Source organism: Diabrotica virgifera, chromosome 1, assembly GCF_917563875.1.
Source record: "Diabrotica virgifera virgifera chromosome 1, PGI_DIABVI_V3a".
In the NCBI taxonomy this organism is placed as follows: Eukaryota; Metazoa; Arthropoda; class Insecta; order Coleoptera; family Chrysomelidae; genus Diabrotica; species Diabrotica virgifera.
In genome coordinates this window covers 140467227-140486032 of record NC_065443.1, presented here as the reverse complement: position 1 = coordinate 140486032, position 18806 = coordinate 140467227, and the positions used below count along the sequence as shown (strand labels likewise).

At 29.7% G+C, this 18806-nt stretch overlaps 1 protein-coding gene across 1 annotated transcript in view; it reads right to left on the bottom strand.

Moving 5' to 3' along the window:
- Window positions 1–18806, bottom strand: part of LOC126881069 (uncharacterized) — a 77411-nt gene that overhangs the window by 45345 nt on the left and 13260 nt on the right. The window contains exon 2 of the mRNA XM_050645096.1: window positions 1059–1100. Within this exon, the coding sequence (XP_050501053.1) occupies window positions 1059–1100 (42 nt within the window). The remainder of the gene's footprint in view (window positions 1–1058; window positions 1101–18806) is intronic.

Here is an 18806-nt window from a genome sequence, read left to right as displayed (position 1 = left end):
TCTTACTTTTTGACAGCTTCGATTGGGTCAGTTAGTTCTTCCTCTACCTTTACTTTTTTTGTGTTGTTATGGTAGATATTTTCGATCGTTTTAATTATCCTCTAGAGGTACCTCTCTTGTTTAGAGTAAATTGATGACGTCCTTTAATTTTACCCTGTCAAATGCCTTCTTAAGGTCCACGAAACATAAATTTTATTATATGGTTTATTATTCAATATACGATAAAACAGGTACCTACTGAAATTTAATTAATTGTAATCTTAGTGTCCGGTTAATTTTGTGGTTCAGTATATTATTATTCCATCGTTGGCTACCTTTACCAACATTTAGTTAGTTCCGCACCAATGTGTGGAAAAATATAGTTGTTTGTTTTAAATTTTCTCTAGTTTGTCAAACGGTTTGTTGTTGGAGTGTGTAAGTCTTATTGAGTCCGTTTTTTAAACAGCACTATGTAACGAAATTTGCTAAAAATATATGTTGGTATTCACGTGCACTTATGAGTATGACCGTTGATTGAAATATTAATATGGTACCCTCAATACCTCAATCAACGGTATGACTGAAACAAAATAAAGATTTTGATCTATTTTTATTAAGAAAATCTTTCATTGTACGATTCCTTCAAAGATATCATTTAATAATGGTTTGAAATGCAAACGCCCTTTCGTTCGCTTATTATTCTACAATTAATTTGTTTTTCACATTATTTCTTAATGACATATTCTTTTAGTATCTTTTAGAAATTTTAAATGTTACTGTACGGTATTCACCGGAGAGACCACAGACGTTCGGATACAATTAGCGTCTCTTTGCAAAGACAATGACGTCGACTTTGCAAAGTAACAAGACACTTACTCAACACACACACTACACATTACTCCCCTGAGTTAGTGATAAGTTATAGTCTAAAAACCATTATGAAATTGACTGGCCAGTTGGTTGTGAAAACCAGTGCCAATAAAACACAAAACACACAAATGTTACTGTAAAATAATTTGACAGGTTTGACAAAAAAAAGTAAAAACCTAACTAATAAAATATAATATTATGATACTTACTGTAGCTATTACTATAAGATCCTTTTACTCCATGGCCATGACCTAGAACAAAATTTAAAATACATAACTGCTGACTTAACTCAAAACACATATAACATACAGATTTTTGTAAATTTTAATATTTATTAATTTTGTGGCTAAATAAAATGGCAATGAGAAGATAAAAAAAAAATAATAGGGAATAAAGAAAAACCATGACCTTAAAATGAAAATTTTAACATTATATTACACTATTATCATGCAGTGCGCTGGAATAAGTGTTACCCCCCGTTATTAACTTATTTATTTTTAGCACATAAGCAAAACGCTCGGACAGGTCGATTTTTAAAATAATCATAGTAGATTATAGCATCAATGTTTCGAACTTTACGCGATCCCTCTTCAGGTGACAGGCATAACTTTGATTTTTTTTTAAATGGGAAAGTACGTCATGTGATACCTCATTTAAAAACTTTGAAAATACTGATTAGAAAAATGTATAATACTTTAATCCTATTTGACAGCGTAGGCGCAAAATTTCGGTCGAATTATTTTTTAATGCATTCATTTTTTTCGAATCCTGAGAAAACTAATAAGTATTTTTTTTTAAATTTAAACACAGAATGAACTATTACAGTATTATAGAGGGTCGACAGTCCCTAAGAACTTCTATAATGTTTATTTTAATAAGTCATAGGGGTGAAAAAAAGAGAAAATTTAGTCTGATTGTTAATTTCAAATATATCATTCAAAAGAAACTTTTTGTTTAGTCTAAGGGACTTTCAGCCCTCCGTAATAATCTAGTCTCTCATTCTGCGTTTAAAGTTTTCAAAAATAATTATTAGTTTTCTCAGAATTCGAAAAAAATGAAGCGTTTAAAAAGAATTCGACCAAAATTTTACGCCCACGCTCTCAAATAAGAGTAAAGTATTATACATTTTTGTAATTAGCATTTTAAAAGATTTTAAATGAGGTGTCACATGATGTACTTTCCCATTTAAAAAAGTCAAAGTTATGCCTGTCACCTGAAGAGGGATTGCGTAAAGTTCGAAATATTGACGCTGTAATATACTGCGATTTTTTTAAAAATCGACCTGTCCGAGCTTTTCGCTTCTGTGCTAAAAATATATAAGTTAATAAGGGGGGTAACATTCCATTGCACTGTATATCAAAATATATATATATAAATGCCCGATTGTAGATTTTTTTAATACTATGCCATTGGATCTAACGCCTTGGATGTTTCCTTGTAGGTATAATGAAATGAAAACAGTTCATATTTTTCAGATTTCCTTATAATTAGCGACCGGAATATATGCAAAATGCATTTGTTTGCGCATCGGTAAATTTTGGGTAAATTTCATATTTTTACAAGAATTGGCATATAAATATCTGCATATGTTTATATAAAAAATATATGATGCCAATATTTTCTAAATGTGTGAAATCCGTTCTACTAAATAAACACTTTAAGTGGGAAAGGGATGGAACTGTCGGTGAAGCTGTTATGAATAAGTAGCAGCATGAATCTACGAAATTAACATTAATTTAATTTACGGGATTCGAGTCAAACAATGTAAACGTGTGTTTGGAAGCAAATTTTAATTATTCTGCATTTATAGTGTAATTTCACTACGTAACCCGTCAGGCCCCCCTCGACCATATGTGCAAAGTGTGCAATGCACACGGGCGCCATCCTTTAGGGGCGCCAAAACTGAGGGTCAAAAATTGCAAAAATATTTACAAAAAAAAATCAAAAAGCAAAAATGAATTTTAAAATAAAAGTTGAGAAATTAAACAGTTTAGTTTTACTTTGTTTGGATGACATTATTAGTCTTTCTATAGATATAAAATAAAAAATCCCGCTATAAATAAAACAAACACCCATTCCGTAGACAAAACTGTAGATAAGAAATACCTAAGTATGCCCTGATTTCTTGGAAAAATTCTAAACTAGTGTGTGGGCGGTAATTCTATCTCATCGATAAGCCAACGATTGTGTGACGCTCAAATGATGATTCGACAAGATTTGAAAATCGCATAACCATCAAATAACTAATTAGATCGGGCTGTATCATCGTCCCCGTTAGGGAAATTATTCCGATTCGATTTTTTTGCACAAACTTACTCAAAATGAGGTCCTTATAACAAATCCACAAAAAAATTGTTAAAACGAATTCAAAAAAACATTTTTTTCATTTCGAACAACTCGTTTTAGATCACTTGGGTCATTCTGAGTAGAAAAGGTCTCTTGTCATTTTTCACTAAAATTGATTATTGTCAAGTTATACGCGATTTAAAATTTAAAAATCCGAAAATGGCCATCTTTAAGGCTTAATAACTCGATTAAAAATTATTATTATGAAAGTCAAAAAGTGACGAAATCAAAGTTTAAAAACCCTCCTTCAAGATCCTGAAGAAATGTTTGTCATTATTTTATTACAAACCTGTTGTTTTTAATTATTAACAATTAGCGCTATAGTCCAGGCTGTATCATTGTCCACGTTAGCGAAATTATTTCGATTAGATTTTTTTGCAAAAACTTACTCAAAAAGAGGTCTTTATAACAAATCCACAGGGTTTCAGGCGGTACCTTGGTCGAAAAATTGTTTAAACAAATTCAAAAAAATAATTTTTCACTTCGAATAATTTTTTTAGATAATTTGGGTCATTCTGAGCAAAAAAGGTCTCTTATGATTTTTCTCTAAAATTGATTGTTGTCAAGTTATATTGCCATTTTCGCATTTTTCAAATCTTAAATCGCGTATAACTCGACAACAATCAATCTTAGAGAAAAATGACAAGGGACCATTTTTATTCAAAATGACCCAAGTTATCTGAAAAAAATTTGTTCGAAATGATTTTTTTTGTGAATTTGTTTAAAAAAATTGTTTAAACAATTTTTCGACCACGGCACCGCCTGGCACCCTGCGGATTTGTTATAAGTAAGTATTATGTTTTGTGCAAAAAAATCGAATCGGAATAATTTCGCTAACGGGGGCGACGATACAGTCCCGTCTAAGGGTACCTTTTTACTGGCGCGGCTGGCTCGTAAAGTAGGTAGTAAAAACAGTAAAAACGTAGGTAACTACCTTAAATGGACAAAATTTGAAAATCGCGTTACTCTGAGTTCGCCATCCACAAAAAGGTGGGGTGTTGTGAGAAAAAATGTTATCGGGTTAAATTTAAACCCTCTACGTGTGACAAGATGGTCCAGCAGAATTGATTCAATAAAGCCCCTTAAACTTTATTTAATTAAGATTTACTATGGGGTTGCAATTGTGTTATTTGTTTCTATTTTGCTTTATTTCAAGCACCTACCTACCTACCTTCAAAAAAATAAATAAAAAACATTATCAAAATGCCTTAAAGGGCGCCAAAATCCTTTTTTGCACACAGGCGCCAGTAGTTCTTACGGGGGCCCTGTAACCCGTGACTTCGTTAATTGATTTATATCACGATGTCGAAACTAGGTGCTTGGATTCAGCCATATTCTAAATTAAAGCTGAATGAAAGAAAAGTATTTTGTAGAGCTTGCTTTAAAATTAAGTATTATAATCATTTTGATTTTAAGACAAGAACAAGCCATTTTTATCGCATGTTTCGGTAAAAAAACGTATGAATAAGCTTTGGCTTTTTATTTCAGATTTCTTCTGATAGAACATTTTGATTCGATCAACATTGCAAAGACCCTTTTACACCTTAAAAAGTGCAAAAAGACTCTTAAATAACCTAAGCCAAAAGAGCAATTGACTACTCACTTAGGGACTCAAAAAAACGAGCGGCAACTTTTTAACCAGGACCTTTGCGATGACTTGATATTTTAGGGAATTCCAATTTTAGAAGTAAACAATGTGAATTTGATCTCGATTTTGCAGAAATATTGTAAATATAACATTCCCGATAAAAGTACCTGAAGAAAAAAATGTATCAGTGTTATGATGAGACCCTAAGAAAAATTAGAAAATTTTTATTTAAACTTTTTTTGAAAAAGCTCTTTAGCACAAATGTAAATAGAAGTTACGGATGTTAAAAATCAAAGTGGATTTCCCAGTTGATAATAAATATATTGACACAAATTATCTCAGAGAGAAAACTAGCAAGGGTAAAACTTCGTGCAATATTCGTAGAGATCACGAGGGATTAGTCTCTGTGCTGTAATATATTTATACTACAATTTATTTGTACACTCACGTGTAAAGGGCCAGATCATCAGATATCAAAACTTAGAAGATACAAGAAATAAAAAACATAAGCAGGAAAAACACTAAATACAGTCGATTCGCTAAACTCAGACACAACTGGCTAGTGATTTTAGTAAGTAATTTTGCCAATTTGGCAAAATTTGCAAAAAGATTACTAAATAGTTAATAATTTTGCCAATTTTGGCAAAATTATCCAAAAACAAAAAAATTACCGACTAGAATCACTAGCCAGTTGTGTCTGAGTTTAGCGAACCGACTATAACAAAAATTTTGACGTCTATATTCATTTGAGGATGATGTTTATGTTATAGAATTTCAACGAAAATAAGAGCATGAAAAACTGTTTTGGTTTTAGAACCGTACATTCAATAAATTAATGAAAAGAAAAAGTAAATTTGTATTAATGTTAATGTTCAAACCTTATAATTAAGGCTACATCTCGGGTTTTCTTATGCGTTTTTTGAACAAAAAACTAAAGATATCAATAATTAAAAATTTTACTTTTAAATTAGTTAATTATCTATTTCCTGACGTAACGACACATTTGTTGTAAGAATATTCAAATTCTAAATTTCGTGGAAGACTTCACGGCTTCAAGGTTATTGGATATCCCGGAGATTAGAATCACAAAGGATTATTCATAATTGTTCCCCTACGCGCGAAATATATAACCGACTGTTAAAAATAAATGAAAAGTTGTTATTTTATGTTAATGTTTTTTTAACAATCATTTGAAAACCTCAATTGAATATGATTATCCTACAATAATTTGCTTTCAAATCTCGTCTGAGAACAGTTTGTTTTGATATTCGTAAGTGGATATTATCAATGTGTAAAATAATACAGACATGTTACGCCAGGATCCCGCCTACCAAAAAAGTTGATTAATAGCAACATGAAAATTTGTTAATAGCTTAACGGTGTCTAGTGTCTAGTTTGGACAAACTTTGATGTATGGGAACACTGTAACAGGGGAAGTTTTAATTGTGGAACAGGTTAAAAATTTGGAACGTCAGGCTAGGAAAACTTCCCATGTATTTTACTGGACAGAATTTTCAATTGATTTGTTACCCTTTCATTAAACTCTTATGCAAAAATCAGGGATCATTCGCAAAAAAAGGGTTTTTATAACTTTTCTCTAAACTTGATCGTTTTCGAGTTATAGGCTATTGATTATGTACTATAGAAAGGAACTACAACGTTAACGGGGTTTTATTATTTCATATGGTCAATGAATCTCTATATATGAAAAAACCGCGGAGTGCTACCATTTAAAGGGGTGCGTTTTTGAGAAATGTGTGAATTAGTCTCTGGGCACAGGTTAAATTAGGGTGAGTTCTATGAACTTTTGGTACAAACACGTCTACATAAAAATTGTTCCTGGCTAAATTTCCTATCTAAATATAACTTTTTAAAGTCAAGGATACTTTTTTTTACAAAAATATATTGAAAAGAAAAAGCACAAAAAACCCAAAAGAAAGAAATTTTGTTTTTTGTCCCATAACCCATAACTTTTGTCCACGGAGATATAGGTATAGACATTGCTTCACAGAAAAAAAACTTGCATATTTTCTCTTTAAAATGATGTTTGGTAGAGGTCATTAGGATTTACAGTTTTCGAAATATGGTTTTTCAAAGTTTGCCACTCACAGCAATTTTGGGCAATGTTCCTTGTTATTTCGCAAATATTGTTCTGTAACTTTTTTCTACGCAACTTTAGGCATATGCAATGCTACCTGTAAGAGGAACAGAAATCAATTAACTTTAAAATGTTATACTGTATAATGTTGTAGGACTTCTTTTAAAGAGGTTATCTTTTTCAAGATTTTATACTTTTAACGAGTTTTTATATGTTTTACGATTATTTTTTAAATTTCCAATTATAATTCTTTTTTCCATATTTAGGTATATATTATATTATAATAAAAAAGAAAGCTTATTCTGTTTACTTTAAAATGGTGTATTATAAAAATTCTAGGATTATTTTTGAATAAGATATGGTTTTTCAAAATGTAATAAGTACTTGCATCGATTTTTGATTTTAGGATTATTTTTTAAATTTCTCATTACAACTTTTTTATGTGATTGTGTGTTATGATTGAATCTTATTTTTTATAGGTAATACTTAGGATCCACTTGACTCGGCCGGGCAAACTTCAAAATATGGATTAATTCCAATATTTACTGTCAAAGCTCCTGCACTACAAGCTTTGATTGAAAAAATAGCATGTAAATGTACCAAAGGATGTACAAAAAACTGCGGTTGTAGGAAGATAGGAATTAGTTCTTCAATATTCTGCAAAGGGTGCATGTGCATGGGTACTAATTGTGGGAACTCTAAGATAACTGAGGTGTCAGAGGAAGATATTGAAGCTAATGCTAACGAAGAGATGGACTTTGGTTTTGAAAATTTTTTAAATGTCAACGTTTAAATAATTCTAACAAAAGTGATGTTTTCTAAGACTATTGTTTACGTAATTTTTGTAAAAGAAACAATTTAAATAATACAGGTAAAAAAATATCAAAGAATCACTCGGTTTCCATTATTTAAATATAGATGATACACCATTTTAAAGAACAGAAAATAAGCTCTCTTTATTGAGCAATATATTTATAATATATTCATGTACAAGAAAAAAAAAGTTATAATGAGAAATTTAAAAAATAATCCTAAAACCAAAAATCGTTGCAAGTACTTATTAAATTTTGGAAAATAATATCTTATTCAAAAATAATCCTAGAATTTTTTGTAATACACCATTTTAAAGTAAACAAAATAAGATTTTTTTATTATATAATGTAATATATACCTAAATGTAGAAGAAAAAAAGTTATAACGAGAAATTTCAAAAATAATCGTAAAAAATGTAAAAAATAATATTCTTTTGATATTAGGTATTATATAATATATAATATATAATATAATATTATATTATATAATACTATATATAATATAATATTATATAGATAATATATAATATATTATATAATAATATTATTTTATTTTTATATTATATTATAAAAAATCGTTAAAAGTATAAAACCTTGAAAAACCATAATCTCTTTCGAAAAGAAAAAGTCACACAATGTTACACAGTAGACCAGTTTAAAGGTAATCGATTTCTGTTCCTATTACGTGTACCATTGCATATACCTAAAGTTACGTAGAAAAAAGTTACAGAACAATATTTGCGAAATAACAAGGAAAATTGCCCAAAATTGCTGTGAGACGCAAAATTTAAAAAATCATATTTCGAAAACTATAAATCCTAATTACCTCTACTAAACAACATTTTAAAGAAGAAATATGTAGCTTTTTTTTTCTGTAAAGCAATGTCTATACCTATATCCTCGTGGACAAAAGTTATGGGACAAAAAACAAAATTTCTTTCTTTTGGGTTTCTTTGTGCTTTTTCTTTTGAATATATTTTTGTAAAAAAAAAAAAGTATCATTGACTTTAAAAAGTGATCTGTAGATAGGAAATTTAACCAGGAACAATTTTTATGTAGGTATGTTTGTACCAAAAGTGCATAGAATTCACCCTAATGTAACCTGTGCCCAAGGACTAATTCACCCATTTCTCAAAAACGCACCCCTTTAAATGGTAGTACTCATTTTCATGGTTTTTTCATATATAGATGTCCATTGACCATATGAAATAATAAAACCCCGTTAACGTTGTAGTTCCTTTTAGCTATCTTATTTTGAATATAATCAATAGCCTATTATAAAACAAATTAAAATTGAAAAACGAAAAAGGGCGATTTTAAAGATTCAAAAACACAAATAAAAAATATTATTTTTGAAATTACAAAATACCTAAATTCACTTCTTCTATCACATCCCGATAATAATGTTTGGCATGCTTTATTTTAAAAACATGTTTTTTAATTGGGAATTAATCGCTTATGAGAGGATGAGCAATGGGGCTGCATTAACAAATAAAAAATTATATTTAAAATGAAATATATAAGCCCAAAATACTTATTGGGAGCTGATAGAATAAGGTTTGAACTTAAATTCATCTGTGATTTCAAAAAGTAATATTTTTTAAGTGTGTTTTTGAGACTTGAAAAAATCATCACTTTTCGTTTCATTCAGTTTTAAATTGTGGTCGAAACTCGAAAACGATCAACTTTATTAAACGCTTTTATTTAGTTCAATAGTTTGCGTCAAATCTTTAGACGTTAATTTGACTGCCTTTTTTCCATTGCAAATGAATGAAAATTTGCAGACATATATGCATTCGCGGGAACAATACACGAATAGTCAATAACTTTTTTTTATGTTTATTAATTGTTTAAATAAAAAAATAACGATTTTAATGTAAAATGCCTAAATTCTCTTGTTTTTTAGGATGTAAAAACTTGAAACTTTTAAGGATTGTAGCTAATGATATGAACCATACATAATTTCACTTTTTGCGTTAATTGTTTACGTTATGCTTCATAAATTAACAATATAGTTTCAAATTTTTTGCCGATTCCGACTACTTTTCATGTTAGTACATCATATATTTTATACATATTTTAATAAACATGACGATATATTTTATTGTTTGAAAAGTGTAAGACTAAAAAGTAAAAAATAAAAAAATATGAAAAAAAAATTTAAGAAACGCTTTTCTTTAGTTACGAGGAAATATTATAAAAAAATCAACTAGAAAGCAAAAAATAAAAAAAATTAAAAAATCTAACACATTCGTTAAAGAAAAGAGTGGGGCGAAAACCGTTTATTCGATGAAGACGCGCCACGCTTTTCTTTGACGAATGTGTTTGATTTTTTAATTTTTTTTTTATTTTTTGCTTTTTAGTTGATTTTTTATAATATTTTTAAATTTAGTTACTCGTAACTAAAGAAAAGCGTTTCTTAAAAATTTTTTTTCATATTTTTTTCTTAGTGATTAAAAAATTTTTATCATCTATTAAAAAAATCGTTTAAATCAATGTAGCAATAACTCCGAAATTACGGCATTACTTTTAGGAAACCTTTCATTAGGAGGATCGGTACGTATTTTCGGCTGCAATGCTATTCAAACGGGGATTCATTTTTTTCGAATCCTGAGAAAACTAATAAGTATTTTTGAAAAATTTAAACGCAGAATGAAAGATCACGTTATTATCGAGGGCCGAAAGTCACTGAGAACTTCTATAATGTTTATTTTAATAAGTTACAGGGGTGAAAAACTAAGAGAAAATTTAGTGTGATTTTTAATTTCAAATATATCATTCAAAATAAACTTTTTATTTATTCTAAGGGACTTTCGGCCCTCGGTAATAATTTAGTCTTTCATTCTGCGTTTAAATTTTTCAAAAATATTTATTGGTTTTTTCAGGATTCGAAAAAAATAAACACAATGCCGTGGTAATATTTTCCAAATCTATCTTTGTCTTACAACGCACTCAGCCGAATATAATATTGTCAGCATATATTGTCAGTCAAGTATTTTGTTGTTAAAGATTTTCAAAATTGTAAGCGTTCCATAACAATATATTATTAAAAAATCATTTTAACACTTTTCTTCTTTTCTCGATTGAGTATTAGTCTTTGTTGTACAAATAAATTATTACAATCACTGAATACATAGTTAGTGAAAAAATTATCACATTTATTAACTGAATTAATAATTTCCAATTATAAAAATAACAGTTATCCAAGAACATTCAAAACCCATCTCTTTAAATTAATGATGACATTTTCAAGTAGAATGACATTCTAGTAATGTTTACATATCAATACCAGTGTGAATTTTATTACACGTAATTTGCCGTGTAAAGACAGAAAGAGTAGGTATACACGTAAAATATTTGCGAATTATGTACCCATAGCCTTAAAAATAATCAGTATTTATTAAGGGAATATGCGCAAAATCTTGGTCCAATGCTATTTAAATGCATTCATATTTTTCGAATAATGAGAAAACTAATAAATATTTTTAAAATAGCAGAAAGAAAGATTACATTATTACCGAGGGTCGAAAGGCCTTTAGAATATACAAAAAGGTTTCTTTTGAATGAAATGTTTGAAATTAAAAATCACACTAAATGGTATCTTTTTCACCTCTGTGACTTATCTATTAAAATAAACATTATAAAAGTTTTTGGGGACTCTAAATAATAGGGATTAGGGGCTCTAGATAATAATATATTCCTTAGTTCTGCGTTTAAATTTTTCAAAATTAGGTACTTATTAGTTTTCTCAGGATTCTCAAAAAAATGAATGTATTTCATTGGACCAAGATTTTGGGCCTATCCCCTTAAGGACATCAAATCGCCAGCAATATATAGGGTGTTCCATTTGAAATAAGAAAGTTGGTTAGATTTACATAAAAACGGAAGATCTGACAACAACGTAAATATCACCTTAATATTGGCCGTATCACAAGACTATTAATCGCTAAAAGTATATTGTTTGCATACAACAAACCAAACTACCACAGATAAGCCCTGACAAAGGACGAATATTGAGCAACAGACCGACGACCTGTTTTCGTAAAAAAAAGAACCGTTGCCAAAACAACCGATTTACAGCATCGGATCATGATTCAAAACTGAAGAAGAACGATGCAAAAGAAACGGATAATGAGTCTGGTTAATAACTGAAAGGCCGCCTTATATAGGAGCAGGTACGACACATACTTTGAATACTTAAATTCTCAAAAAATTTTAGTTTTTTATGAAGTAAGAAAGTTTTCTCCAAATGTCGCTTATCTCATAGTTTGGTTAATTTTGTCAGCGCTGTAGTTTTGTCAGTAAATACATAGCAGACGCCGCGTCTGCACGTGGACATGTGCTAGAGATACAATGAAGAAAACCCAAAGAACCATGAAAAGACAAATTTTAGGGCATTTCAAAATGGAAATGAGACCGAATCAAAGTCGATATATTTTGTAAAAATATTCCTACATTGATCCCAAATGAGGAGAAGGCAATTGAAAGACATGGATAAATGAATACAAAATGGGGTAACAAACTACTCATATGATCCAGTGTGAAACGGGAACACAAAAGACCAGAATAAAAATTGACATTCTATATGTGTGAACTCCGAAAACATAAAAGGATCATAAAATAAGTACTTAAATGAAAATATTATTGAAATATTGTATCTCTAATATGTCAGAAAAAACTGGAGATGTTGATTATAGAGGTTGAGTTGAATATATTAACACATTAAACATAAATAACCATAAAAATAGCAGAAATACTAATATTTTATAGTAATCAACCTTGTATATTGAATAAACACATAATTTTATAAGATCTTCAATTTTTATGTGGTTTTAAATTAAAGTTAAATGTTCATTTGTTTAAATCTGTCTTTTATTATTGTTTTTATTTATGAGTAATAGAATAAATATTAACACATCAATATTGATAGCATGTTAACAGGAAATACTAAAATCAATTTAAAACAAAGAGAGGAACAATGGAAAAGTTCTTGAAGAAAAATATTGAAAATAGAGTATGGCAAACTAGAATACGGGATTGCCTATTACATAGCATTATTTTCAGTGATAAAGATTTTGGCCAACATAAATCTACAAAAATCAAAATTGCAGCGATAATAATTTTTAATAATTATGCGCGTCTTCTCCTTTTTACCCAGTCCTTGAGGTTCATCACTTTTTGTTTCCGTAGTACCGTAGTATAATATATTATATGGTATATCTCAGTGGGTCTTCCCACTGATCGTCTTATCATCTTAAGGACTGATCGTCCTTACTAGTGTTCTTTTTTGTTGTTCGGCTTATGTGGTCGTTTCATTACACTCTTTTGTTTCTTACCCAGTTATTAATGCTCTCCACCCGGTGGCGCCCAAAATCCCGACAGCCAAACTCCCGACAGCCAAAATCCCGACAGCCAAAATCCCGACATGCAACAATCCTCGCATAAGTAAAAATTCCGACCACTACATTTTGAATATTTATTGTATCCTTTTCAAATGCAATACCAAATCATATTAGAGAGTATTGAAATTGAAAAATTATTACTTACTAATAAGTACGGGTACTAACTATTATGTATTTTAAAAGACAAAATCATTTAAACACTTCATTTTATAATATAAAAGCTATACTTACTGAAATGGAAGGTTGTAAGTGACATGATAATATCTATTATATGAAAGTAAACTTGAATTCAGGATTTGTGTGTGTGTGTGTGCTATCGGATTTCTTGACTGTGGACTTAATCCATTAGCCGAACCAAATTTGTTTACTAACTAAAATCTTATGAGATATCTGTTATACTCTAATTATATTTTTGAATATGGATGGCCTATTTGATAATAATGATTTACAAATATAAGTACTTATTATTTTAATGATAGCTTCTTTCATTTTTTTTTTTTTTTTTTTTTTTTTTTTTATATATATATATACACATTTTTTTTTATTATTATTTTTTTTTTCTTTTTTTTCTTTTTTTTTTTAATTATTTTAATTTATTTTTTTTTGTAATTTATTTATATATTTTTTTTTTATTTTTTTTATTTATTTATTATGTGTTTTTTTTTCTTTTTTTCCTAACCTAAGGATTATTAACTGGGATACATAAGTGCTCAGGGGTCTTTCAGAGCAAAATCAAACAAGACCAGACCACGGAAAGGAGGGTCAACAAATGGGGTAAACAAAGGTAACTTATATATAATTTCACAATTTTAGTTTTATATTATTAATGTGTTTAATTAGGATCTCGTAGATACTTTTATCTTTTGTAGCAATCAGTGTTTGTAAACTAAAAGGTTTTCTTATGTGTTGTTTAGTATGAATTTGATTTATAAAATGTTCTACTTCTTTTTCTTTTAGTTTGCAATCTAATATCATATGTTCTGCGGATCCTAATTCTCCACATTCACAACAGTTTGTGTCAGACAATCCTATTTTATATTTATGTTCTGGAACTAAGGAGTGACCAAACCTAAGTCTACATATATATGATATGAGGACCTTGTTGCCTTGATAATCACTAAACCAGCCTTTAGATGGAATATCTGTTTGAATACTTTTATAATACAGTCCCTTTTTGGAGTTGGTATACCATTCTTTCCAGTTATTCATTTTGTTGTTATTAATATAAGCATATGCGTCATTTAGTGTTAGCTTATATTCACAGTTAGTTTCTAGTTCTGTAGCACTCTTTGCTAGTTTGTCTACAATTTCATTGTGTTTTAAATTGCAATGAGCTTTTATCCAGCAGAAAGATATTTCTTTGCCTTTGGCTTTGAGTTCGATAAAGTTTCTTATTATTTCTATAATAATATGATTGTTATGTCCTGTCCACTTTTCCAATTTACTTAGAGCACTTTTGCTATCTGACAGTATTACGAATCTATTGTTGTTATTGTTGATCGTGGCTATGTATTGCATTGCTTTCAATATTGCTATTAGTTCGCCTGTAAATACCGTGGTATCTTCATCCAGTCCTATTCCTTCTTTGTACTGTGTTTTAGGGTCCCATATGGCAGCAGCAACTTTAGAGTTAATCTTTGAGGCATCTGTATAAATTTGGTAATACTGTGGGCATAGTGTTTCTATATCTGCATTAAACATAGAGTTCCTTAAATTCGCTGGAAAGTTCGAATAATCTTTCATGTAAATTGGCTGTATATTAGGAGTGCTATTTAGATATATTTGAAATGTGGGTGATATTTTTGATGTGTATAATTTATTTTTAAATTGGCGCAAGCTGTTATATGTTTCAGCAAGTAGTAAAGAAGGTTTTTTCTTCCAGTATTCACTCGTTAGGTCATGTATAAAAAGTTTTTGACACTTATCCCCTATTAAACTCTCTTTAGCAATACTTTTAAGTATAAACTTTTCGCATAGAGTTTTTCTTCTTAGGTATAGTGGTGGTTCATTACACTCTATACTTAAATTTGACAATGGGGTGCTTATGAGAGCTCCGATAGATAATCGAAGGCATTTATTTGATAACACGTCTACTTTTTTAAGATGAGTTTTGGCTGCCTGATTATAAAATATGCATCCATAATCTAAAATAGATCTTATGTATGATCTGTACATTATTAATGAAATATTGGCATCTGCTCCCCAAGTTATGTGACTTACTGCTCGTAATGCATTATAACCTTTTTCAGCTCTTGTCACAATGTATTCAATATGGTCTTTCCAGCTCAGTTTTCTATCTAATATCATCCCCAAATACTTAATTTTAGGTTGAACTTTGAACTGGACGTTTTGTATTTTTACTAGTTCGGGAAGTTTTTGCTTTCTGGAGAATATGCAAATTTGTGTTTTATTTAAAGATATTGTTAAATTTAAGTGATACAAGTCTTCAAGTAAACAACTGTATACTTCATTTATTATTTTGCAGCCCTTTTCTATCTCGTTTTGGTCTACGTAAATACATATGTCATCTGCAAACTGTAATATTTTACCTTGGGTACTATTTGATATGCTTTTACCTATATCCGAAGTATAAATAGCATATAATATTGGGCTTAGAATACTTCCTTGAGGTATCCCAATGTTTGATATTCTGGGACCTAATAGTTTATTCCCAATTTGGATATACAAGATTCTATTACTGTAAAGTTTATAAATTCTCCAGCATAGTATATCTGGGATTCCTATTTTCTTCATTTGGTGATACAGGCTTACCAGATTAACATTGTCATATGCATTTTCGAGGTCTATAAATGTAGCTACAACTGACTTATTAGTAGAAAATGAGTTGTAAACATCTAGTACCAAGTGTGATAAGTTTTCCATTGTTGAACATGATTTTCGGAATCCAAATTGTGTTGGAGAGAGTCGAGAATTTTTCTCCAGCCAAAATTCTAATCTTTGTTTAATCATTCTCTCCAATGTTTTCAAGATACATGACGATAGCGAAATGCCTCTGTATGAATCAGGACAATTTGCGGGTTTGTATTGCTTGAGAATTGGGACTATAATATATTCTTTCCATGAGTTTGGAACTTCCATGCTTGTCCATATGCGGTTTATTATATTTAGTAGTTGTATTTTTCTTTGGATAGGCAAATTATATAGCATACTATAGTGAATACTGTCCTTTCCTGGAGCTGAGTTGTTATTGTTTTTTAAACAATTTTTAAGCTCTTCCAAATTAAATAATTCTGTTAGAAATTTACTGTCTTCAGTGATTGTACTGTTCGTTGTACATGTAATTTCTTCCTCTAGGACCCAAGGTCTGGCAATTTTGTTAAAGAATAGTTCGATCCATTCATTTTCAACTATTGGATTTTTAGGTGGATTATAGGCGTTTTTTAATTTTCTAATCTCACTCCATATTTTACCTATCGGTGTATTTTTGTTCAAACTATTACATACATTTTTCCATGAGGCTCTTTTACTATTTAAAATAATTCTTTTTTTATATGCTTCTGCTTGCTGATATTTTAAGTAATTTTCGTGATTAGATATTCTTTTAAACTGTAAAAAGGCCTCTTTTTGTAGTCTAATAGCCTCCCTACATTCATTATTCCACCATGGTTTATTAAATTTTGCATTGGTCACTTTTCTCTTCTCTGGAATGCTAATTTTACTAGCATCATTTATAGAATCATAAAACATTTGATATTCTTGTTCTGTATTTTGTCCTATATTGTCTTTTTGTTTATTGCTTAACAAGTAAGAGAAAACTGTCCAATCCGCTTTTTTAATATCCCATTTAATTCTATTTCTAATTATATCATTATTATCAAAACAGGTATTTACATTACTATCATGTGCAAATTCGATAACTACTGGATAATGGTCTGAACCCAGACTCATATTTTCTGTGTGCCAAGAGCATTTATAATAGATATCTCTTGAGCAAATTGTTAGATCTATAGCTGACTTATTTTTATTCATGGACCTCCGAATTAATGTTTCCGAACCGTCATTTAAGAAATTAAGTCCACATTCTTCCATAGCTTCAAAAAGATTTATCCCTTCGCGATCAGTTTCATCACATCCCCATATTTTATTATGGCAATTGAAGTCTCCCCCCACTAAAAATGGTTTGTTTAAACTATTAAAGAACCTGACCCACTCATTTTTCGATATACCTAGTTTAGGTTTTGCATATAGAGAATATAGATTTAAAATATTTTGATTTAAAATGACTTGTACTGCAACACACATTACATTATTTATTTTATAAAAATCTAAGTTATTCTGAAAATTTATGTTTTTATTTAATAATATTGCGACCCCTCCAAAACCTTGCGGTCTATCTTCGCGAAATATATTATATCGAGAAAAATTTATGTTTGTGTTTGGTTTCAACCAAGTTTCACTCAATAATATAGCCAAAAATTTATTTTCAAATATATATTTTTCGAAATGTCCCTTATTGTGTATTATCGATCGTGAATTCCACTGTAAGATTTTTTTACTTGTTAGATCCATTTAAAAATTTTTCTAGACTATCTTTAAATTCTTCCATAATTTGTTTATTTTCTGTCGGCAAAAGTTTTTTACCTAATATATTTTTAAAAATTGTTAATATATTTTCACTAAGGTTTTTGTTTGTTGTTTGGTTATTTTGTGTTACCTGTTTGTGATACATTGGAATATTCTTAGGAATTGGTAGAGGCGGGTACGCAGAGGTGCTAGGATTGTTTAAAATATTTTCATGTTCTTCCGAATATGGGTAAACCGATTTATTTTGAGTGGCTTCGCTCCATTTTCTTTTTGTTGTTATTGTATATCTATTTCCTGCATTTGATGTTTTTAAGGCTGAGGTATAACTATTACTGTATTTTAATTTTGCTTCTTCAAATGCCATATTTTCGTTTACCATAAGATATTTGATAGCCTTTTGTTTCTCAAACTCAGGACATTTTGCTCGGTCCAGTGCTGAGTGTTTTCCAAAACAGAATAAACAAGTAGGCTCTGTTAACTCACATGCTTCAGATTCATGCTCCTGTCCACATTGTCCGCATCTTTTTTTCCCTCTACATTGACCAGTGACGTGGCCATACCTTAAACAATTTAGGCATTGTATTACTCTCGGTATATAGGTTTCGACTTGATATATCATTCTCTCAATGATAACTTCTTTTGGTATCATTTGTCCTCTAAAAGTCACCACTATCGTACCCGTCTCTATCAGCTCGTTGTTTGATTTTCTTTTCATTCTTTTTACACTTAATACCTTAAAATTACCATATTTACAAACAATAATGTCCTTTAATTCGTTTTCTGAGATACCTTTATCGACCCCTTTAATTACTCCACTTTTTTGTACCATAAAATTAGGAATGTATATGTCATAATCTTTTTCTAATAAATTTTTACTATCAATTAAAATATTTGCGCTTTTATATGAATTACATTCAATTCTAACTTTATTTCTACCAATAACGCTGATGTGAACTATATTATCTCTTACCGTAGGTTCTGCAGAAAGCACAAGACGCGCGGTGGCGATTCGATGTAGACGGCCAATGTGCCCGTTTCGGTTTTGTAAATAGACAAAATACGGTCCTTGGTCTCCTTGTGTATATTTATTTTTAATAGGTTTAATTAGCAACTGGTTTTCATTAGAATTATTGTTATCGCTTACCTGATAAACTGGAAAAAAGTTA